Source organism: Helianthus annuus, chromosome 1 (genome assembly GCF_002127325.2).
Source record: "Helianthus annuus cultivar XRQ/B chromosome 1, HanXRQr2.0-SUNRISE, whole genome shotgun sequence".
NCBI classification, from domain to species: domain Eukaryota; kingdom Viridiplantae; phylum Streptophyta; class Magnoliopsida; order Asterales; family Asteraceae; genus Helianthus; species Helianthus annuus.
The window spans coordinates 142,173,071-142,198,452 of NC_035433.2; the positions used below are offsets into that span (position 1 = coordinate 142,173,071).

A 25,382-nucleotide genomic window follows, 5' to 3' on the forward strand; every position below is an offset into this window, starting at 1 on the left:
GACAACTTGTAAGTGCCCTCAAAAGCTTAACTCACGCAAACAACTTATCTTAGAAGAAATCAAAATGTATTTTAATAACATATCCTAGCATTGCAAAGTGTAAACAAAATTATCTGACATTATGGGCAACTATGATCTCTCAAGACTACTATAAATTCTAATTATACCTCTTACCACTTATCTTGACCCCTGATTCCCTTACTGGTCCCTGAACTCTCAATATGCAAGATCTGTGTGGGTCTACTAGTTGAAATTGTAGAGTTTTGTAGTCACGACTCAGGTGTTGACTGAAGAGTCGTCCGAAGGTGGTGACGGGTGTATGTTGCTTTGCGACTAAGGGTGTAAACGAGCCACTTGCCCAAGAGCTATTGAGATTGGCTCACTGAAATCTTGAATCGAGCCCAAGTTAAAAAGCCCAATGTATCATTATTAGGTAGACTCATGAAGTAGTTTAACATACATATATATACACAAACGAGCTGAGATCAAATTAAAAAAACTACTCTTGAGCTCTTTTAACTTAAATAAAGCAAATTTATTATTTAACAATAGACGAGCAAAGACTCAACTCATCCAACTCGTAGTTTTTTTTTTGTTTATCTTTTTTAAGTAAAAAATAAAATAATTATTTAGGTTCAAAAATAAAAACAAAATTTAGCACTGATTATTATCTTTCATGAGTGAATTGCAAGGATTGTCCTTTATCTATATACCCATTTGCAGGCGTTGTCCTTTATGTTTAAAATTGACGAGTTTTGTACTTTATGTTTTCAAATCATACACGTTTTGTCCTTTAGCCCTAACCCAGATAGATTTTTCTGTCAAATCTGGTCATGTACAATGCACATGTGGGTAAAATTGTCATTTTAACTTGCAAGGACTAACTGTGTAAATAACTTAAAAAAGATTTAAGAAAAATAAAAAAATTATATATATATATATATATATATATATATAAACACATAAAAGCAACCCTGATCTTTCATTCTCTCCATCTTCTTCACTCCCACCTCTTCCACCTCCACCTCCTGCCACCCCATCACCACCATCCACCTGCACCTGCCACATCCATAACCACCGGCACAATTCACCGGCGACCCCCATAACCACCGCCACCTAAAACCTGCCACCCCCATTACTACCGCCACCACATTAACAACCGACACCTGCACCTGCCACCTTCGTAACCACCGCCACCCCCATAACCACCGTCACCTGAAACCTGCCACCCCCATTGATGAATTTGTTTCTTGATTTGAATTTGTGATGTGAGATTTTTTGGGATTTAATCGTGAATTGTTTGTGGGGTTTAGGAAAGAGAGAGAGAGATGTGTGGGTGGGTGGGTTGTAAATCTTCAGGTGAAATGTTTTCAATGATCTCAGTAGAGAAATTATCGCGCTGGAGAAACCCTAAGCAGGGCTCCGGCTCCTGTAAATTCTTTCGATCAGTTTCAGTCAATTTATTCACCTCCTCTGATGTTGAAGCCAGACGTTGTAGCTCTCCAGATATGGCACTACTACAGGCGGAGAAATCACTGAACACTTGCGAGAGTCCGTAATAACCATCTGATGATGTCACAGAAGAGGATGAGTTGGATAACTTAGCCGTGGCAAGCTGTTGCAAATGCGTGTCTATGAAGGACTCAGTGACGTTTTCTAATTCGACAGAGGGTGGGAGGGTTTGTTCCTGTTCTGCAGAGGCGGAGAAGGAGGTGGAGGTGGAAGTGGTGGGAGAGAAGAAGATAGAGAGAATGAAAGATTAGGGGTTGTTTTTGTGTGTTTATATATATATAATTTTTTTATTTTTTTTAAACTTTTTTTAAGTTATTTACACAGTTAGTCCATGCAAGTTAAAATAACAATTTTACCCTCATGTGCATTGCACATGACCAGATTTGACAGAAAAATCTAACTGGGTTAGGGCTAAAGAACAAAACGTGTATGATTTGAAAACATAAAGTACAAAACTCGTCAATTTTAAACATAAAAGACAGCGCCTGCAAATGGGTATAAAGATAAAGGACATCATTGCAATTCAATCTATCTTTTATGGTTAAAACAAGAAAAATATTTTTGTTTATATAACGCAAACTGAAACTACCACTTTCCTCTTTTGCTCACTTTCTTCTTCAACAATCACCCAAACCCTAACCCTAGCCGCTGCAACTGCTGGTAACAACAATGGCGGAGCATTTAGCATCCATATTCGGAACCGAGAAGGACAGAGTCAACTGTCCGTTCTACTTCAAGATCGGAGCATGCCGCCATGGCGATCGATGCTCAAGGCTCCACACCAAACCTAGCATCAGCCCTACACTATTACTCTCCAATATGTACCAGCGTCCCGATATGATCACTCCTGGTGTTGATCCGCAAGGTCAGCCACTTGATCCGAGCAAAATACAGGATCACTTCGAGGTTTGTTCATTATTTCTAGCTCAATTTCAATCGTATTGTGTTTAATTTGTTGTGTTTGTTGATTTATACGGTTTGTGAAGAGATCGTACGGTTGATAGATTGTTTTTGAACACCTAGATGGCTAAATCTGTAGGAATTGGTTCTGATATTTGAGGTTTTAGGATGTATTTGTTTTTGTTGTTTGTTAGAGATTCATACTGTTACTCATTTAGCTTGCTGCTAACTGAATTATAATCGTATTGTGTTTAATGAAGGTTGAGTTATGATGTTTGTGTGTTAATATGTTGCGGATAATCGTTTATGTTCGTGTTTGTTGAATGTTGATTTGTACGTTTTGTGAATAGATTGTACAGTTGATAGATTGTTTTCAAATCGCTAGATGGCTGAATCTGTAGGAATTGGTGCGGATATTTGATTTTTTAGCATGAATTGTTTTTGTTGTTTGTTAGAGATTCATATGTTACCGATTTAGCTTTTGGTTGAGCAAATAGGTTGTAGTTGAATTTTAATTGTATCGTGTATTTGTGTTTAGTTATGATGTTTGTGCGTTAATCTGTTGTGGATAGTCATTTATGTTCGTGTTTGTTCATTGTTGATTTGTACGTTTTGTTAAGTGATTGTACGGTTGATAGATAGTTTCTGAATAGCTAGATGGTTAAATCTGTAGGAATTGATATTCTAGGATGAATTTTATTATATAATTTATTAGATGTTCAGAATATTACTAATTTAGCTTGTGGTTTAAAAATTAGGCTTTGTTTGTTTTGATTTTGAAGCTACTGGTTGTAATTTCAGATGCTGGTTTTCTCTGATCATGATGTGATGGTAGTGATGGAAACATTGGTGGTACTGTTAGATATGTTATCCTAAGTAGTTAATGCGGTAAAATATCGGATATCGGTCACCGATATTTGAGATATCGGTTATCGCGGTGGGATATCGGTATTCGGTAATTTTAATATCATGCTAAATTTATATATATAGCAATTTAACACTTAACAATTGTAACAAGTAAGAACTGACTAAGACTTAAAACACTAACATTTAACAGTAACAACTTACAATTAAGACTTAAAACACTAATAGCAGCAATAAGAAGAAAAATGAACAGTAGAAATAAGAAGAATGGTACTGATATCGGGAAAATCGGTGATTTATCGATCAAATATTGGTCCTATATCGGACAATTTTGTTGATATTATCGGTACCGATATTCTGACCGATATTTTGTACCGCTATCTCGGCAGGGGACCGATAACCGGTATATCACTGATATATCGGGATATTAACTACATAATCGATTATTAGTTTATTTAGAACTGCAATCGTGTTTGAGTTTTATATTGAATTTGTGTTTTTTGTGTTGAAATCCATCTTACTTATGCAAGTACTATATTATTTTTGTTAACTCTTGACCATGACTCCCCCTGTATTATTTAGAACTGCAATTGTGTTCGAGTATTTATATTGATTTTGTTCTTTGGCAATATAAATACTGTTATTTTAAGTGTGTGATGCTTTCTCTGTTTATCTTAAAATTCATGTATATGTGCAGGACTTTTACGAAGATCTGTTTGAAGAGTTGGGAAAATACGGAGAGATTGAAAGCCTAAACATATGTGATAACTTGGCTGACCATATGGTATATATGTTTGAACAACTGCACACATAAAGTCAATTGGTTATTTGTAAATTAAAACGCGTAAAATAAAGTTTCTTCACACGGTGCAGGTAGGAAATGTGTACGCACAGTTTAGGGAAGAAGAACATGCTGCAGCTGCTCTCCAGAATCTGAGTGGAAGGTTTTATGCGGGTATAAACCTATCCTTTTTTGATGTTTCTGTTCACGTACATATATTATCTATTTGGAGATCATTTGAACCTTTGACTGTGCTGCTATGCAGTTAAGATCGGTGATATATCGGTTATATCGGTCATATCGGTCCCTTAGTAAAATATCGGTGTCAAATATCAGTCAAAATATCGGTACCGATATTATCGGCGACATTGATCGATATTTGACCGATATAACCGATATATCACCGATATTTGACCGGTATAGCCGATATATCACCGATATTTGACTGATATAACCGATATATTACTGATATATCACTGTTTTATTGGTGTTAAATTGCTATATATATAAATTCTGCATTATATTAAAATTACCGATATCCCACTGATATCTCACCGAGATAACCTATATTTCAAATATCGGTCCTTGACCGATATCCGATATTTTACCGCATTAACTGCATAGCTGTGCTGCAACACCTACCACAATCTAATTTATTTTACAGGTCGCCCCATTATTGTTGACTTTTCTCCAGTCACTGATTTTCGTGAAGCTACATGTAGACAATATGAAGAAAACGTATGCAATCGAGGTGGTTATTGCAACTTCATGCATCTGAAAAAGATTAACAAGTAAGTTTACTTTTATAATTTAGATTAAATTTCATATATACCCTTACAAACTTGAATTTTTCATATATACCCAACCAAAACTAAAAATATCATATACGCCTTTACAAAATAGTTAAAATACCGATTATACCCAATATATTAGAAATAATCTAATAAATAATCATTTTACCCTTATTTTTAACCTCAAGTTATCATATATGCTCATCTTTTAACTTCATATTTTTTATAGAACACATATTAAGCTTAAATTTATTTTTACCCATTTTTATTTATATTTTTTATTTTTCCAGTAAGCAATAGTATTCTCCACATATAATAAATTAAGCTAGAAATGAGTAAACATAATAATTGAAATTAAAGGTCATATATGAGATTTCAAAGTTCTAGAAAAATAAGGGTTAAAATTGTCATAAATTATTTTTTTAATGAATTGGGTAAATATGATATTTCAACTACTTTGTACGGATATATATGATATTTGTAATTTGCATGGGTATTTTAGATATTCTGCAAGTTTGTAAGGGTATCTATGAAATTGCCCCTATAATTTACACACTTCCACACAGCTCTCAACTTATTGTTTTTACTAATCTATTTATCGTATATTCTTCTTTTAGAGATTTGAGGAGACAGTTATTTGGGAGACGTAGGAGAAGTAGAAGCAGAAGCCGTAGTCCACCAAGGCACCGGAATCACGATGACCGCCCTTCAGGCGGCGGTCGTGGTGGCGGTGGTTACTCCGATCACCGCCACAGTGACAGAAGCAGGAGGCCTAGAAGTAGGAGCCCAGCAAGAAGATCTGGTCGGAGCAGAAGCCCGGACGGAAAGAGAAACCGCAGCCCAGTTAGAGAAGGCAGTGCTGAACGAAGGGCTAAGATTGAACAATGGAACCGAGAAAAAGAAGCAAAATCAGCTAATGCAACGGATTAAAGTTGCATCAACAATGATCAATGGTAAGGATGGAAATTATCTGGATTGTTATTTTTTCTTGGTTATGCATGCATTTTTTTAAGACATATAATATAAAAAAGGAGTAAAATGCCATTATTGTCCCCAAGGTTTGGCCAGTTTTGCGACTTTCGTCCAATGGTTTTGGCCAGTTTTGCGACTTTCGTCCAAAGGTTTGGTTTTTCGCATCTGGATCCGAATGGTTTGAAATCTTGCCATTTTCATCTGGCTCGTTAACTCTATTCATTTTCGCCGTTAAGGGGTATTTTTCGTCTTTTTTGTTAACTTAAAGGGCAGTTCGATCTTTTAAATATATTATGATAAATCCTTGTACATAAAGCGAAAAAGAACGAATTTCCCTTTTAAGTTAACAAAAAAGACGAAAATACCCCTGACTTAACGGAGAAAAATGGATGGAGTTAACGAGCTGGATGAAAACGGCAAGATCTCAAACCTTTTGGATCCAGATGCGGAAAACAAACTCGCAAAACTGGCCAAACCTTGGGGGACGAAAATAGCATTTTACTCTATTAACAAATCTAAATAATTATGAAAAAGTTTAAAAAAACCTCACTTGGAAAAAATGGCTTATTGCCGGTTTTCCGCTGTGCAGGAGTACAGGTTGACCGGTCAAATTTGTTTTCCTAGTTTTATCCTGTATACCCCTTTTAAGGAAATTGAATAGAGATTACAAGGGAAGACAGAGAGGATTACTAGCTGCTTATTGTCTGTTCTCATAAGTATGATTTTAGTTGATATTAAGGTGACACCGGTTTGCGAAATTCCTGCTGCTTCTAAGTTCTAGGGCTAGGTTGGGTTTTCTCACACCGGGTTGGGTTTTTTTTCACAGATGGGTTTATTCGGGTTGGATTTATCATAAATGGGTGAAATATTTTTTTCTTATTAAAGGGAGGCATGTCAGATGGGTTGAAACTAGAAAGTTGTGTGGAGTGGGCCAGTGGGGTGTGCAAACGAGCCGAGCTTGAGCTCGATTAACTTATGAGAGCTTGAGCTCGGTCCGTTGGTAGTTTCTCGAGCTCCGCTCATTTATTATCAATTAAATAGTATATTAAATAAAAATAATAGACTCGTTTAGGCTCGCGAGCTCGATAAGTGAACTTCGGCCTCGGGCTCGGGCTCGTCTATACTAAACAAGCTTATTTTTAGGTTTGACAAGGGTAAATGCTGTTAAATATAAAAAAGGCTAGGCTCGATAAATAAACGAGCTTCACTTGCTAGGCTCGATAAATTAACTCGGCTTGGACTCGATAAGGCTCAGCTCGTTTCAAGCTTTTTCTCGAGCCACTCGGGTCGCTTGGCTTGTTTGCACCCCTAAGTCTATTGTATAATTTGACCCGAAAAGCTTTTGTAGGTCAACCCAACCTGGCTTCACTCACTTCAAGCCATAATAAATTGAACCATTTTGACCCATTACCCAACCCGGCCCGATCTTGACACTTATATACTTTGCCTTCCCAAAACAAGATATTGTTAGGTTTTTAAGTTTTACAGGCCAAATTTTCCAGCTTTTTTTTCATCTAAAAATGTGATCTTACTTAATTTACTAGTTTTGCAGGTTCAGGTATTCTGCACAGGTCCTTATATTTTGCCATTTATTATTATATTTTATACAGGTTGTCTTCATCTTAACCTTCGTCTTCAAGACAAGAGGATGTAAAGATGTCTATTTTACCAGAGGTTTATTTCTATGTTTTTTTTCATGTATTCTGAAGAATTTATAGATGTTTTTTTTTTTTCAGAATTGTTAAAGACATTGTATGTTTTTTCTGTATTTTAATATTGTTAAAGACATTGTATTTTTTTTTTTCTGCATCTTGATTGAGAAGATAATGTGCACTTGATTTGTGTGTGATAAGTTATTTTTTTGGGTATAATACATTTAAGTTTAGTTTGACCTTGGATTGTTACAAGCTCTATTTTAATGAGTCAAGTATATAAGGAGGATGAAATACAATATTAAGACAATGAATTTGAAAAGGTTTAGCTTGGTTGTTTATAGAAATGATTATTTTGGTTTTCATAGAACGCGTTTTAACAATGGGCATTAGGGGTGAGCTTGGTACCAACCAGTATCGAACCGGTACTGAAAATCCCTAAAACGGGTACCGGTACCGAATATACCTGGTACGGTACCAGTATTTGAGGATAAAAACCGGTAACTGGTACCGAAAATGTTCCAGTTTGGGAAATTCGATACCGATACCCAGTACTATTTGCTCATCTTAATGTGCATGCCTTTGCCCCTTTAAAACCTAAGGCGGTAAGCCCATGTAGATTGAAGACGCAAGTATATACAATAATACAAATATATTCAAGATATATTATGCTATTATATGTTTCTTATAGACCCCGCAGTTGAAGCAGTAGTTGGCCGAATGCAAAGACTGGATTTGAAGCGAGTGAAGAGATGTCGAGGGAGGCCTTTAGTGAAGATGTTTGCATATTGATATTCTATCGGAACATGTAAAACTCGTACGGCACCAAAGCGAACTTTCTCACGAACAAAATAAATATCAATTTCAACATGCTTGGTGCGCTGATGTTGGTCCGGGTTTTGAGACATGTACATGGCTGAGATATTATCACAGTAAATAATAGATGTCTGTCTGACGGGAACATGTAATTCTAATAGAAGGTTGCGTATCCAAGTTAGCTCAACAGTTGTATTTGCAACACCCCTATATTCAGCTTCGGCACTCGATCTAGAAATAGTAGCTTTACGTTTAGATGACCAAGAAACTAAACTGTCCCCAATTCGAGCCTGTTTATAAACAAAATGGTTAGTGACCAAATAAGCATGATCCTTTTGGTTATCTTATACATCAAATATATCACTAACTAATTTCTAAACAAACACACATGGCTCGATGGTTTGCGGCTAACTACATAAGACTCGGGTCTTTCCAGACCCGAGTGCGAGCCTCACAGGGACCTGTTCTAGCCCATTTTTTTTTGACATTTTTTCCTTTATTTTAAATCTATTTAATATTATAAATTCGTTAAAAATAGATTTCAACCTCTAAAAATCTTACAAAAATTCCAGAAAATACTTTAGAACAATTCCAATAGATTTTTATAAAAATCTTATATTTTTATAAAATCAAGTAATTATAATGAATTTTTAACCAACAATAAAGTCATCCTGAATTGGTGTATAGGCATTATTGTTTAGTGGGGATATGATCGCGTGGTTCTACTGGTGACACAATGATACTCCAGTGGTCCGTGAGTGATCAAAAAATTTGCGGTTTAAAAAAGTCATTTTAGAGGAAAAGATCTTACCAAATCTTTTTTCTCCTGTTCCCGCCGTTTGGTTTTAGGTGTTTTTGCTCCCCGAATCGCGGGTGTATGGTTTCATACTTTTGGTCCCCAAAGCATGTTTTGGGGATGACACGGGGGTATGCCCCCTTGATGATGTAATTTTTTTCAGTGGTTTTTATATATTTTGCCGGGCCTGACCCTTTATCCAAAAAAAAAAGAACATGATATAGTGTGTCTTACATTACAATGATGAATGATGTGCCTAACATAACAAAGGTACTTCCAAGCATCTATGGCACGTGAAGGAATGGTGAGTCCAAACATTGTTGTGGTTTATCTTCTATTGAAGTAGAGTATTGAGCAATTCGCATTGTGCCATGAATTCTAAAACTATTGCTAGTTTTACAGATTTACATATAGTAATAACTTAACCCAAAGAAAGAAGCATATGAAAGTGAATGTTTATAATGTAAAGATAGATCTGTATATAATGTTAAATAGACATCGTTGCGCTTAGTTAATAAGCTAAATTTATAGGACGAATTCCAAGTTAAGAATCGGATGACCAAAGTGATTTTGATGGTACATTTGATGGCGATATATATTTCGAACTTTCGAAGATGAAGTGCTTGTTTGCTATTATGGTGTACAATCTTGTTTTTACAATATTACTTTACTATTTACATGCAAATTTTATCAGTTTCTTGATGCTAATTGTTGATGCAACAAACACGAGACCAAAGATGGTAGCTGGGTTGGTTAGGCAAAAAGGTTGAAGGGTTCAACCTTGCCTAACGCAGGTCGCGGGGTCCCCCCACGTTTGCAAAACGTGGAAGGAGGTTCACTAGTTTGTAATTGTTGTTTGCTGAAAGTTCTTTCTCCGAGACGTGCTCGAATCCAGAAGTGAGAGCAAACAGAATGTGTATGGTGGATGTGATAAGGAGTAACTTGAAAGCGAGCAAGTACTCTACGAATGACCCGAGATTAGAGAATCTCAACTGCTCGGAGAATGTCTTTTGGGGGTGAATGAGCTGTCTTTTTATTGGGGAAGACATCTCCCCAAATAGTATGTACAAGACTAGTAAAACCTGTTTGCAGTGGAGGGTTTCCCCTTTTGGGGTTGAAGGCTTTTGACCCCTGGATAATAGCATGTATTGTGCAGACCTGCTTTGCTTTTGCGGGCGTGGGTTGGTGAAGCGAGCTCGGATGTGATTGATTACTGTTCCCTCCTCGCTTTTCCCATCTCACAGCTTTTCAACCATTGAACCGTTTAACCCTTTAAGCATTTGCATGTTTAGTCACTTTATTTAGTCTTGGGCTACCCCCGTCATCAGCCCCCCAAGTCAGAGGCTTTTGGGTAGTATGTTCAAAGACTTCTGACTTTTATGCATGTGTTTTATTGCTTGAAGGTTTCAATGGTTCGTTGCTTGACGGGTTGAAAGGCTGAAGGCAGTTAATATTTGAATTTGAACTTTAAATGATTGACAGTTGATTTGATTGATGTATGGCAGTAGATAGGGTGGCGGTTTTGCAGAAGTCATTAATTACATCTTTGCCCCTATATTAACTCGTTTTATATTTTCTTTTACTGCCCTTTCATTTTGCATCAAGTGTTTTCTGCAAATCTCTCCCTTTTTTTTGAAGGTTAGTGTCGTTCATCCTCTGCTTTACTTTTTTCATAATTTTCTAGCAAAAATGGGTGCCCTTAAGGATTTAGCAAGATCCTTTTCCCGGTTAACCCAAGAGGAAGTAGAGTTGTTTTGTAAAGATTATGGCATTGGGGCTGAATTTACACCTATTGCTCCTGCGTGTGATGCTTCGATTGATAAATGTCCGGCTGGTTCCATCGCCCTTTATTGCCGTCACTTTGAATTTTCAAATCTTCGTTATCCGTTTTCTCTGTTTGTTTTGAATTTGTTAGAGTATTACCGGGTTTCCTTTGGTCAGATTCATCCGAAGGGCATGGCTAGGGAGGTTTTGTGCCGTGCCCTCGGATATGATCCCTCCTTATGGTTATTCCGTCGCTTTTTCCGACTGGCCAAGAATGGTGATTGGTTTACTTTTGAAGCATCTAAGGTTGATTCTGACCTTATTTCATCGATGGTTACCACGCTTGGAACTTGGAAGAATCGTTTTTTCTGGGTTTCAGACACTATTGTTCCGTTTAAAACTGTGTGGCGTCACCCGGATGCTGTTCTCAATGAACCGGAACCCCTTGAGTCTGATTTAAATGATGCTTTTCTGCAATGTATTCGTAAATGCCCTGCGAGGGTTCGTCCCTTTCCTGAGCATTTGCTGGTTTTATTAGGGGTTAGTAAGTTGTGGGAAAAAGCTGACCGGGACCCGGTTCTGATGAGAGATGGCACGGGTATGCATTTTTGTTTTCTTTTTTCTTTTATCTTTCAAATTTTTGTCTCATGTTCTGTCCGTTTGTTCTTTGCAGTTATGTCTGCCTTGGATTTCATCAAAAGTGATGACACTTCGGACGTTGTGTTTGAGGATGCTCCATCTGTTTCGGGTGAGAATGTTGTGGTTAGGTCTGCTAAGCAAAGGTTTGAGGGTGGTGGGTATGTTAGTGTGTCGACTGTGAAAGGTTTCTCTAAGCCTCTTGCTCCCAAGGCTTCAACTCGACGATCTACTCGTCGTTTGAAAGTTGCTCCTCAATCCACCTCTACTGAACCGGTGGATTTGAGTGATGATATTGAAGAGTCTGAAGACCAAGGTGTTGAGGCGGGTTCCGAAAGGGAAGGGAAGTTAGTTGTTCGTGGCAAAAAGGATTCGGCCAGAAAGGTTGCTGCTACACCTGTTCAAGGTTCTTCGAGTATGGACGTTGAAGGGTTGAATCCTGATGCAGTTTATGTGCCAAGCTGGTCGGTGAAGGTTGATGATAGCTTTAAAGATGCTTCTGTCTGTGAAGAGGCCCTCAGTCATATTGCTCCTCCTTCGGTTCACAAGACTATCTCTGAGATGGACGATGATGTGATGCTATCCCGGATGATTCTTAGTACTTGTAACCTTGTAACCTTGCAGCCATGCTTCCTCAGGGGGTTGCTCGTTTTCGCCAAAGGATGCGAGAGTATGAAGACTTTTCCAAAAAGAAAGATAAAATGAAGTCTTCAATGGCGTCAATGAGAAAGGAGATAAGCAACTTTGCTGAGAATGAGGAGGCTTGGTCTAAGAAGGTTGAAAGCTTGTCTAGGCAGCATGAGATTGAAATGACTGATTTTAAGAAGAACTTCGAGGCTGATCGGTTGAAGCTAAAGGCGGACAGGGAGGCTTTTGTAGGTCCCTTTTCTCGGAGGATCGAGAACAAACCTAAACCTTGTTATACTAACCCACTAGCGAGTGCGGAATCCAAGCTAGCGGGCAAACCGGGATGATGCAAGAACAAACACAAGAACACACAAAGTTCACCGATTAACACCACTGTATTAATACGTATGAAGGTTTACGGTTACAAGCACAATGTTTACAATCTTGTTTGCAAACTCTCTAAAGTGTGTGTGTGTGTGTTTTCCAGCAGAGTTTCTCTAACTCTCCAAATGTGCATCTCTCTAACACTAACACACTGCATGGGTATTTATACCCAAACACAGCAGGTCCTGGTCGAAGGATCGATAGATGATCCGAAGGATCATCTGTCGATGACAATGTGTCCGAAAGATCAGCATGGACATCGAAGGATCATCCTTCGATGCCTAATGGTCGAACCATGGCGAACCATATCTTTCGAGCACCTCGAAGGATGATGCGTATCCTTCGAGGCTATCCTTCGATCCAGACAACATCATGTTGTCCAAGTCAAACTAGGAGGATAGTTGACTTGGTCAACTTACAGACTGACTTAGGACATCGTTTTTATACAGACTGAATACAGACAAAGTACAGACACAAGTGCACCAACAAACTCCCCCTTGGCTGTAGCTTTGTCTTGATCTTGTCTTGATCTTCTATAGATGTAGACCTGTCTTGAACTTCGACGGTCTTTGGTCTTCGAGTTTCCAAAACTCTGATGTCCTTTTAAGTCTTCATAGTCGGAGGATCTTCAAAGTCTTCACGTCTTGAAAGCAGAGAGTGTACCAACAAACTACCCGTATTGTGTAGAAAGTGTGTTGACAAACTCCCCCTTTACATAAGCTCCCCCTTGAGTTATGCTCGTGAAATACTTTAACTTTATGAAGTGAGATCCTTGTGGTGTTGATAATGGTCAGCGGCAACTCGATCATCTTCATCAGTTGAGTGCCTTCACGTTGTGTCTTCATCCCGAAGCTTGTCATCGACCATGTTCTCCTAGCCTTTAGAATCTGCACATGCAAGAAATCTAAACGCGTAATGAGAACAACTTCTTGGAATAGTTAGTATAACCAATGGACATACGAATGACCATGTCACAATCAAACACCGTCCGACAGTTTGAAAGTTTAATAAATTTGTCAATTTAAGCCTTTAACTTTCAAAACCATGCAAATTTCGACCGTTTATGAAGATTTAGTCAATTCGGTTTTCGTTCAGGTTTCAGGAAACGAAGACTCGAGCTCCAACATCGTACGATCGAAAATAAAGTAGAAAGAAAATCTTTTTGGCTTTTATAAAGTTTATATTAAAACACTCCTAAAATCTTTTTGGTATTTTTGAAAGTAAAAGACAACAATTTAAAATCCTTTGAGTGTTATCAAACGACATCACCGCTAATGTCGTGCTGATATGCACCAAACGACGAAACTGTTTAAAAGAAATAATAAAAGTTAAGCAGTAAATAAATATATACAGACATTCTTTTTGCGAGTTTCGAGGGTAAGAGAATCATATCAGTGTACGGTCATGCCAAAACACTCTTGTTGTTCAGTTAGTTAATATTAAGATAAGCATCCTATAACAATTATCGGTATTGTTGTCCACTTAAACTCAACTTATCAGATGTAATCATGGCGAGGGGATACGTTAAGGTATGATTTATACTTACCGACCGGTGTTCATCCACATCACGACACATTCCCGTATCAAGGTATGCACGAGAGTTCATCTTACCGGTGAGTATACCGATTATCATCTGTTTGACCGTATAAATTGTGAGATACTCACTTATTTTGATTCGAAAACAAGCCCTTTGTGATATAATCACTTATTGATGAGGAACTTGATTTTCGTATGCATGAGGGCACAGGTGCAAGTCCGTGAACAGGTCAGTACTTTCGTACAGCAGAGAGACGAACTTGACACCCGGATAAATGTGATATTTTATCACTTATTTGTTTTGGACATGTGATTGTTTATCACTTATTGAGGTCGAATGCAGTATGCAATATGTACACGTATGTATAGTATCATGGAAGATCTAGACTTGCGTCCCCGTTATTTTTCGGTAAAAGATACAACCATGATACCCAGATGATAAGCAGCATAAAGACCGAATATCTCAGAACCTCGGCAATCTATCAAACGAAATTTCGGTACTAAGACCATATGCCAATGAATGGTTCCCACCTGGTCTTCAGTCGATTAAGATTTATATCACCCTGCACACTTTAAAATGATTGTGAGCCTACCGATACATCTTATATAGAGCTGCTTATCGTTTTGCATTTAAGGTTTAAAGAGGTTAGGATAGACCACTGATGTACTATCATTTTCTCTTTTGCCCGCCAGGAAACTCATTTTTGTTTTTCTATTGTTTTTGTGTTTTTGAATTTTTCGATGTTTTTGTATTTTTCGATTTTTGGATTTACTCCCCCTAAAATCAACAAACTAAGATAAATTTAAACACACACAAAGATATTTACAAAAATGATTTTCCGATGTTGGTTTTACTCTTGCTTGACCTTAATGCCATTTACCAATAATAAGAAGTCAAATCTAGATTTGTCAAAAGCTTTGGTAAATAAGTCGGCACGTTGGTCATCGGTGTGGACCTTAACAACATCGATTAGCCTTTTCTCAAAGCAATCACGTATGAAGTGATATTTGATTTCGATGTGTTTGGTCTTTGAATGCTGCACAGGATTTTTAGTGATATCTAAAGCAGCAGAATTATCAACGTAAATAGGAGTAGTTAGGAATTCAAAACCGTAGTCCCGCAATTGTTGTTGGATCCAAAGAACTTGTGAACAACAACTTGAGGCAGCAATGTATTCAGCTTCGCATGTTGATGTAGCGACACACGTCTGCTTCTTGCACTGCCATGTGACTAGGCGATTTCCTAAAAACTGACATCCAGCAGTTGTGGATTTACCGTCGATTTTACATCCGCCAAAATCAGAATCACTGAATGCGACCAAGTCAAAGTTATTATCCCTAGGATACCACAGACCGGTGTCTGGATAAGCCTTCAAATAACGAAAAATCCTTTTGACAGCTGCAAGATGTGAGGCCTTCGGATTAACTTGATATCTGGCAAGCAGGCATGTTGGGTACATTATATCTGGCCTTGATGCTGTGAGGTACATAAGGGATCCGATTATCGCGCGATAGTATGAAGGGCTAACAGGTTCACCCTTCAGGTCAGGAGTAATTCCATGATTAGTTGGTAGTGGGGTACCAATGGGCGTTGCATCGGACATCTGGAACCGGCTCAAGATGTCTCCAACATATTTAGTCTGATGGATGAATATCCCAGACTCCGTCTGTTGTACTTGTAGGCCCAAAAAGAAATTCATTTCCCCCATAGCACTCATCTCGAACTTATCCTGCATGATGCGCTCGAAATTCCTACACAAAACATCATTAGTAGAACCAAATATAATATCATCAACATATACCTGTACCAGAAGAAGATCTCCATCTTGTTCTTTGATGAAGAGAGTACAATCGATAAGACCTCTTCGAAAACCGTTCTCCAGCAGATATGTAGATAAGGTTGCATACCAAGCTCGTGGCGCTTGATGAAGACCATAGAGAGCTTTGTTGAGCAACCAAACCCGATCGGGATGGACAGGATCTTCAAAACCAGGAGGCTGTTCGACATATACCTCTTCTTCAACCACACCATGTAGAAATGCACTTTTGACATCCATCTGGTAAACCTTGAATCCTTTGAATGAGGCATAAGCCAGAAAGATCCGAATAGCTTCCAGACGTGCAACTGGTGCATAGACTTCGTTGTAGTCGATTCCCTCTATCTGACGAAAACCTTGAACGACTAAACGAGCTTTGTTCCGAATAACCACTCCACGGTCGTCTTTCTTGCATTTGAAGACCCATCGAGTGCCAATCTTCTTGTAGTTCTCAGGTTTTTCAACAAGCTTCCAAACACCCAGCTTGTGAAATTGCTGTAATTCTTCCTGCATGGCTTCAACCCAAGCACTGTTTTTCAATGCTTCTTTCCACGACTTTGGTTCTTCTTGTGACACGTAGCACGCGAAGGACCAGTTATTCTGTTGGCCAGATTCTCTTATAGCTGAATACAAACCAGCATTCCGGTTGTTTCTCAGCTGATTACGCGTCTGCACTCCGCGATGGACATCTCCTATGATATTCTGCTGGGGATGGGTATCGTGAATCCTCATTTCAGGATTATCCGGTACACGAGCATTGATACCCAAATTATTCAAATTAAGATCAACAACCAACTCCACACCAGGAATGTGGTTAGAGGTGGATGCATTCCCTTCAGCAGTATCGAAATTCTGCGTATGAGGTGTATCACCAGAGGCACCTTGAACAGGAGCAGCTGGAGCTGAAGATCCTTCGGCTGCATCATGATATTCATCATCTTCAGAAGAGTCATTATAATCAGCAGCATCTTCATAAACCTCATTTTGAACCATATTGTTGACTGACGAAGAAGCTTGAGGGTCAACAACAATAGGTCTAACCAATGGCGAGACAGCAGCGTTGTCACTTTCCAACAACATTCGAGCCGCTGCTGATTCTTCGTCAAAGGTTGGCAGATTAAAGGAGTCAAAAAGCCCATCATAATCGAACATCCACGGATCACCCGGAGCCCTAACAGGACTCGTGTACCTTTGAACCCTAACTTCGCTCCATAGCTCAATCTTTTTGGTAGCTAGATTCCAAACACGAAAATTCGGAGTTGCATATCCGAGGAAGAAACCCTCGATAGCTCTTGCACCAAACTTTCCATCTGGCTCAATCATAGTACAAGGAGCACCAAACGGTTCAAGGTAAGAAAGATCCGGTTTCCTTCTCTGAAGGAGTTCGAAGCAAGTCTTGCCATGTCTCTTAACTGTAAGAACTCTGTTCAACGTGTAGCATGCAGCCGATACAGCTTCTCCCCAGAATTGAATAGGGAGTTCCGACTCTACTAACATTGTTCTTGCAGTTTCAATAATAGTCCGATTCTTCCTCTCAGCGACACCATTTTGTTGTGGAGTATAACGAGAACTGTACTCATGAAGAATGCCTTTAGAAGTACAAAATTCATCCATAACTTGATTCTTGAATTCAGTTCCATTGTCGCTTCGGATCCTTTTCACTTTCAACGTATAGAGATTCTCCAACATTGTAAGAAGATCCTTGAGAATGCCAGGAGTTTCACTTTTGTGTGCCATAAAAGATACCCAAGAAAATCTAGAGTAGTCATCAGTAACTACTAAACAATAAGCATCACCAAACGTTGTCTTGTGCTTCATAGGTCCAAAAAGGTCCATATGGAGACGTTCGAGAGGCATGCTAACAGTGTTGATTTTCTTCAAGGGGTGAGACTTCTTTGTTTGCTTCCCCTTTTGACACGAGACACATATATCTTGTAGATGAAAACTTCTCACAGGCACACCATTCACAAGATTATTTTTCACCAAATGGTTCATCTTTCTCAAGTGAATGTGTCCCATTCTTCTGTGCCAAGATATAGACTCCTTTTCTGTGGCTTTTGAGACAAAACAAGTAACTTGTGCAGATGTTGTAATCGCTTGGCTCATGTCGAGAATATAAAGATCATTAACTCTCGGAGCCGATAAGAGAATCCATTCTTGTGGAATCTTGAATCCAGGCTTCAGCACATAACAGCCAGCGTCATCAAAAATCACTGAGAACTTTTTATCGCAGATTTGCGACACACTGAGAAGATTGTGATCAATTTGCTTCACATAATTGATCTTGTCAAAGCACACGATACCATTGGAGATACTTCCTTCTCCAGTGATGTACCCTCCTTTATCACCCGCAAAAGCAACATACCCTCCTCTGATATTTCTCACGTCATACAGGAGCCGTAAGTCGCCAGTCATGTGCCTGGATGCTCCACTATCAACAATCCAATGACTATTAATAGTTCCTCCTAGAACATCCTGCACATGTCAAATAAACACATCAGTTGAGAATGGGGACCCAAGCCTTAGTGGTCTTGGGTCGTCCCTTGGCATCACGATACGTAAGCTCTATCTCTTGATGGTTTTCAAGAACAACTGCTCCCCCTGAATTGTCACCCGACTTAGGTAACCAGGTTTGTCTTTGCCTACCAGTTTTTGAAGATTCTGGTTTAACAGGTTGTGACACTCTTGGTTCCTTTTGAACTGTTTTAACTTCAGATTTTAAAGCTTTTTCAACAGTTTTTATGTTCTTACGTCGTTGTTTAGTTTCTTGTTCTTTTACAGTTCGTTTATCTTGTTTAGGTGAAACTGACCGACGTTGAGGGTGAACTGTTTCAGGTGGAGCCTTTTCAACCAACTTCTTCTTTGGAGCATTTGGGCAATTTCTGATAATGTGCCCAATTTCTCCACATTTGAAACAAGTTCTCCTTTCAACAGACTTAGGAGAACTTGATCGACTACCAGATGTTGAGCTTGTAGAACCTGAGGTACTTGCTTTTTCATCACACCCGTTTGTATGTTGGGTGTAATTGTTATCACTGTTACGTTTCAAAATTTTGACTTGTTGTACAAAATCAGTGTTTGATTTGTTTTCAAAAGTCTCAATTTTATCTGTACCTATTGATGCTACAAACTTAACATCTTTTCCTTTCTTCATGTAACGAGCTCCTTTTGTTTCAACTTTAGCCTTTGGCTTTGGAGCTCGTTGTGGTTGTTTACCCTTAGAAGCAGTAGGTTGTCGAGTGGTTGGAGATTTTTGATTACCAAATTGTTTCCTAATCTCAGCCTTAGGAATTGGATCACATTGTGTTACCACAATTCCCGGAAGTGTTTTTCCCAAAAATTTGTTTGTATTGTCTTCAAAGACTTTGTCAATCAAAGATTTATTTACATTTTTAATTGGAAAAACATGATCTGAGTAGATTTTATTATCTCCAACCAAAGTGTACAACACATTACTGCTTTTAACAGTAGACACACTTGTCTTATCAACCTTGACAGGATCAATCACTTGCTTCTCAACAGATGAAGCCTCAGGAGTATCAGGATCACAAAGGATGTGATTCTCAATGGGAATGACAACTCCTTTCATCTTGTTAAGTGAGTTATCCTGTTCACTCACATCCACTTCTGATTCATCATCCGATGACTCACAGTCCTCGATGATTGGAGGACTTTGTTTCATGGATGTTGAAGCTTCCTGTTGCTCTGTGGATGTATTTTCAGAATTCTCCGGTTTGAACCCTAGGCCAGTAGAAAATTCCTCAAAGTTCAAAGGCACACTGGGTTCATACCGGGGCATTTCCTCTTCATCGGGCATCTTGGTATAGTTGTCCATCAAAGGGGGTGGACACGCCTTATACCCTACACCTTTTACGTTACCTTTCAGTTGTTGAACGTCTATGATGTGATCAAGCACAAATCGGGAGTTAGAATAACTATCCAATTTCTGTTTGATCGCATCATGCTTGCATTGGGCAATGGCTAATTGCTTCTTAGTTTCTTCCACAAGATTAATGTATTCATTTATACTTACTTGTTTGTGGTAAACTACTTTGTTAACCTCGGACACATTTTTCTTTAATGTTTCTATTACAGATTTAAATTCTTTTTCATTCCGGGTTAAAGCCATGTTTGCCTCTTGGCATTTTGACAGTTCAATAACCAAATTCTGATTATGACTATGAAGCTTTTCTGATTCAAGCTTCATCTCTGCACATGATTTACAAATACTAGGAGCAGGAGGTTCAGAAGTTACCTGACTAGTAGAGGCTGAACCATTTGCCATAAAGGCAGTTTGAAAAGAAAAAGCTCCATCTTCAGAGAATAGCTTTTCCATTTCCGTTGATGTAGCAGCAGCCTTCCTAATCAGAATTGATTTCTGACATTTAAGCTCATCAGCTTCATTCAGTAGCTCCTGTATATCATCATCTCCTTCTTCATTCACATCAGGCTCTGAGTGATTATCCCCAGAAACAGAGCCTTCTTCATCCGAACTGCCCGAATAACCAGAACTGTCATCGCTCCCAGAAGATTCTTCTTTATGAACCTGCTCGATGACCTTAGCATACAATGCAGTTCCACTTCCCTGATCACCATCACCAAACTGCACTGACCAGTCACATCCTTCATCAGCTTGAACAGCTAAAGCCCGATTGTGATTGGTAGCTCCAGGCTGTCCCTGATTGTTGTTCACTGCCACCATCCTCCTTTCACGGTTTTCTTGTTGGGCATTCGCATTAGTCTGGTTTCTGAACGGGTTGTGATTGCCGTGTTTTGTTGGTCGAGTGCACTCACGTTTAAAGTGCCCTTTCTCGCCACAGTTAAAGCACGTGACGGCATTAATATCAAACCCATACTTCGTGTTTTTCTTTCCTTCCAACGAAGTTCTTCCAGTTCGTGCCATGAAATCTTTTGCCCTTCTAACCGCACTAGCAAAAGCCCATTTAATATCCATCAACTCCATTTCTTCCTTGTCGATCTGATCATAATCTTCATTGGTCATGTTGATGTTTCCAAGCTGACCAGCTACCAAACCACAGTAAGCACTGACCATGGTGTTGATAATTTCCATATGTTCCTTAGCAACTTCAATGCTAAGGTGTGAAAGATTTGAGTTGTCGACTCGGATTGTGTGATGACTTTGAGGCTGAGGTTGAGGATTGCTTGTATAGTGAGCTTGCTGTTGTTGTTGTTGAGGTTGTTGTTGTGGCTGTGTTGGAACAGGAATATAGGACCTCGGATCGAATTGAGGTTGTGGTGGAGCAGCTGTTGATTGAGGAAATGGAAAGGAACTCGTATTGGACACAAAAGCAGTTTGAAGCTTCGGTTGTTGAACAGAACTAGCTGAAGGACCAAAACCAGGCAAATACATTTCTGTATTCTGAGGAGCTGGAGCGCGCCTTGCTTTCCTAATTTCTTCATCATTTTTATGTTCCAGCTTCTGAATGAACTCATAGATGTTAATCTCATCTAGAGCTTTAGTATGCTTCAACAACTCAATAAACGAGCTCCACTTTGGGGGTAGGGCGTCAGCAAACCTATTCACCATGTCTTGTTGAGTAGCTGCCACCCCATAAGCACACATTTCACTAATCAAATGATAGAACCGTGTGGTCATATCATTCAGAGTCTCGTTTTCCAAAAACTGAAAGGATTCAAATTCTTTCTTCAACAAATCATGCCTAGACTTTCGAGCAGCTGCATTGCCTTCTCCTCTAGCAACTAAGGCATCCCACAATGCTTTCGTGGTCTTGCAATATGAAAACTGATGGTAGATGTCTTTGTTGAGTGCTTGAGTAAGTGTTGCATAGGCCTTTTTCTCCAATTCATAAGCCTTCTTGTCATTTTCAAGCATGTTGGCGTAACCTTCTGAAGTGGATACTCTACTTTCAAGACTTTCATTGAATGCATTGACAAAACACATCCAAAGGTCGGTGCTTTGTCCTTGAACATATGTGTGAAAGCGGCCTTTCCATGACGGAAAATCGTTCATGTGGTTCAGCTTTGGTGGACGATTGCTACTGCCTGCTTCACTCTCACTAATCAGAAGGTTCTGAAGACTTTGACTTTGATTGGATACCAAAGCCCATTGACATGAACTTATTGATTGTTGTTGTTTAGGAATGGCTCTTGTCATATATTCAGCCATCGACATCTGTTTCAGATCTGGTTGTGGATCCGTACTCCAATCCCAAGGACTTGTGCAACTCATTTTGATCAAAAATTTACAAATAACCTACACACCACAAACTGTTAGCAACAAACAGACAACACTTGAAAGATCCAATCTGGTCGAAAGATCAAGACTTGTTCGAAGGATCAACAGTGATCGAAAGATGACTGTTGAGTTTCGAGCAAAGTCTTCGGAAGATTCACAATTGAAAGATCCTTATCTTTCGACTGATTGTCACGAAAGATTCACAGTTCGAAAGATCTATATCTTTCGAACACTGATCTCGAAAGATTCACAACGAAAGATCCTTATCTTTCGAGATGTATCCTTATCTTTCGGACAACCAACTTTCGAAAAGATTCCAACTACGAAGGATAACCCTTTAGACTTCGAAAGACTACTCGAAGGATGCTAATCTTTCGAGCTATCTCCAATCGAAGGATGTCGAAGGATATCTTTCGATGTCGAAGGATATCTTTCGAATCCTCTGACACACCTGACACGAAAGGACAGGTTGGTGAAAAGTGTGATAGGTTGGTGAAGTACTTTCGGCAGAAAGGATGGTCTGCCAACAACTTTTTCACCAAACTTTTGACTTTCAAAAATTTTTGCCAAAATAAGCAACCTTATCTTCAAGATCTGGTCACCGGAAACAAATCGGAATATGGCCGGAAAAATCAAGGTTTCACAAACACGATTTTTATGTTACCCAAACCGACCCCGAACACTCCCGATAGGTTTAGTATCCGTTTTTCAGTTTAGAAAAGCAAGAAAAACCACCAAAACGGGTCCTAAACCTAGTGTTCAAACACACCAAAGAACTCGAACAAACCGGTTTTAAACAAGGTAAAGAGCGAGGCTCTGATACCACTTGTAGGTCCCTTTTCTCGGAGGATCGAGAACAAACCTAAACCTTGTTATACTAACCCACTAGCGAGTGCGGAATCCAAGCTAGCGGGCAAACCGGGATGATGCAAGAACAAACACAAGAACACACAAAGTTCACCGATTAACACCACTGTATTAATACGTATGAAGGTTTACGGTTACAAGCACAATGTTTACAATCTTGTTTGCAAACTCTCTAAAGTGTGTGTGTGTGTGTGTTTTCCAGCAGAGTTTCTCTAACTCTCCAAATGTGCATCTCTCTAACACTAACACACTGCATGGGTATTTATACCCAAACACAGCAGGTCCTGGTCGAAGGATCGATAGATGATCCGAAGGATCATCTGTCGATGACAATGTGTCCGAAAGATCAGCATGGACATCGAAGGATCATCCTTCGATGCCTAATGGTCGAACCATGGCGAACCATATCTTTCGAGCACCTCGAAGGATGATGCGTATCCTTCGAGGCTATCCTTCGATCCAGACAACATCATGTTGTCCAAGTCAAACTAGGAGGATAGTTGACTTGGTCAACTTACAGACTGACTTAGGACATCGTTTTTATACAGACTGAATACAGACAAAGTACAGACACAAGTGCACCAACAGCTTTGTCTGTTGCCCAGAAAGCCTTTGATGAAGAGAAATAGAGTTTGAAGGCTTCAGTATCTCGTGCCACTAGCGATAACCAGTGGTTGATTGAGCAGGGCTTTCAACAGGTTGTCACTTACCTGCTTCACTCTACTGAGTTTAATTCTGCTCTTGGTGAAGTGTATACAAAGTTGCTCAACTTGGGAAAACACCAAGGTCTCGTTGCTGGTTATAAACTGCATGAAGCTGGGCATGCTCTGGAAAAGTCTCCCTTATTTCGCCCGGATTCTTCTGATGTATTCAAGAGCTCAGTTGAACAAATGGAGAGGCTAACCTATCCTTATGTTCATCAGGTTTCCTCTTGCTTTGGTAAGCCTTTATCTGTTTTACAGGATTTGAAACCTGAGGGTCTGAATGAAAAGGTGTGTGCTGAGGTTTTGGGCTCCCTTTCAAAGAAGAGATCTTATTCCGGAGATAGTGATGATACCCTCTCCAGTCTGCCTGATGTTTCAAAGGATGTTGGTTTAGAGGCCTCCGCGGTTGGTGGTGATGATGGCGCTAAGGCCAAGAAGTCTAAGAAAGCCAAGAAGTCCAAAGCTGAAGGTTCCAAGCCTTCTGCCATCTGACGTTTATTCGTAGCTTTCTTAGCAAAACACTTTATATCTGTAATGTTTTAAACAATATTAGGTTTCCAGGAACCCTTAAGGTTCCTATTGGTGGTTTGTTGGGCCTGTATGGCCATTTGAACAATAGTTTCTCTTGCAAGTTACTAGAACTTGCTTTAACTCTTTCCTGAAGGTCTTTTATGACCTTCCTAGTTATGGTATGATGGTTATTATGTTACTTGTGTTATGTTTGTATACTTGCTTTGCTTGATTTGTTCAGTAGGCTCTTAACCCTTCAAGCCTTTTGGTTAGCTGTTTTTGGGTTGAAGCCTTCAACGTTTCGAGCTTATTATCTGGGTGGCTTGAAGCCTTGATAGCTTCTGGTTTGGTTTGCATGTTTTATTGATGGGTCTGCTTATTTTTCCTTTGTCAACTGTCATTTTTTCTTAGCCTTGTCTTTGTTGAGTTTACTTTGTCTTTATGTTTTTTACACTTTAAAGGGTTCAGTGTTGCAGACACTTAGCCTTAGTGTTTATGAACAAGAAGACGTAGTATCTATCCTTTTCATTATTTCTTTGTGATTTACTTGATTTCGTAAGCCTATTTGTTGATTATATTTCTAAGACTTAAGGAACGATTGGTGTAGGCTGTTCAAACCTGTCTATGAGACATTATTGTTTTTGCATAATAAGTCTCATGGAGTTGTATTGATTTAGGAACTCACCCCTTATATAGGTTCATTCAACCCTTGAACCTATTGAGCGATATGGCCTGGGAGCTCATCCCCTTTCATGGCCCTTGCCATGGAGTTTTTTTCTAGGTTCTCAACCTGATATTAGGATAGAAAGACAAGTTTGATAAATCAACTTCATTCATTCAAGCAGTACCTGCTTTTTACAAAAGGTTTTCATTTTGATACAAACCAAACTTTTCTGTTTACACATAGAATTTTCTCAGGGTTTTTCCGTTCCAATGCCTTGGAAGCCTTTTGCCTTCTGAGTCTGCTAGCTTGTAGGATCCGCCCTTGTGTGCTTCGAGGATGGTATATGGACCTTCCCATTTTGGGCCCAGCTTCCCTTGATTTTCCCTTTTGCTAGCTTCGTTGTTTCTGAGGACTAGATCCCCTGGTTTGAATCGTTCATTCTTAACCTTCTTGTTGTAGTAGGCTTCCATCTTTTGTTTGTATTTGGCTTCTTGTATTGCCGCTTGATCTCGGGCTTCCTCTAGGAGTTGTAAATTCAACATGGTCTCTTGTTGATTTGTTTCGGGATCCAT

General features: G+C 39.2%; 1 protein-coding gene across 5 annotated transcripts; it reads left to right on the forward strand.

Moving 5' to 3' along the window:
• Positions 1-2,083: 2,083 nt before the first annotated feature.
• Positions 2,084-7,669, forward strand: LOC110882231 (splicing factor U2af small subunit B). Of its 5 annotated transcripts, none has more exons than XR_002560027.2 (7): positions 2,084-2,418; positions 3,974-4,060; positions 4,150-4,231; positions 4,722-4,848; positions 5,466-5,801; positions 6,410-6,559; positions 7,373-7,656. XR_002560027.2 is itself a non-coding variant. In XM_022130323.2 (7 exons), exons 1-5 carry the CDS (start codon positions 2,182-2,184, stop codon positions 5,776-5,778), a joined length of 846 nt encoding a protein of 281 aa, XP_021986015.1. In that variant the 5' UTR covers positions 2,084-2,181; the 3' UTR covers positions 5,779-5,801; positions 6,410-6,417; positions 7,431-7,656. The 5 variants fall into 5 exon arrangements, 3 of the variants coding, with proteins under 3 accessions (XP_021986015.1, XP_021986003.1, XP_021986010.1); XR_002560025.2 differs by having other exon boundaries at positions 7,431-7,656; XM_022130323.2 differs by having other exon boundaries at positions 6,410-6,417; positions 7,431-7,656.
• Positions 7,670-25,382: the final 17,713 nt, after the last annotated feature.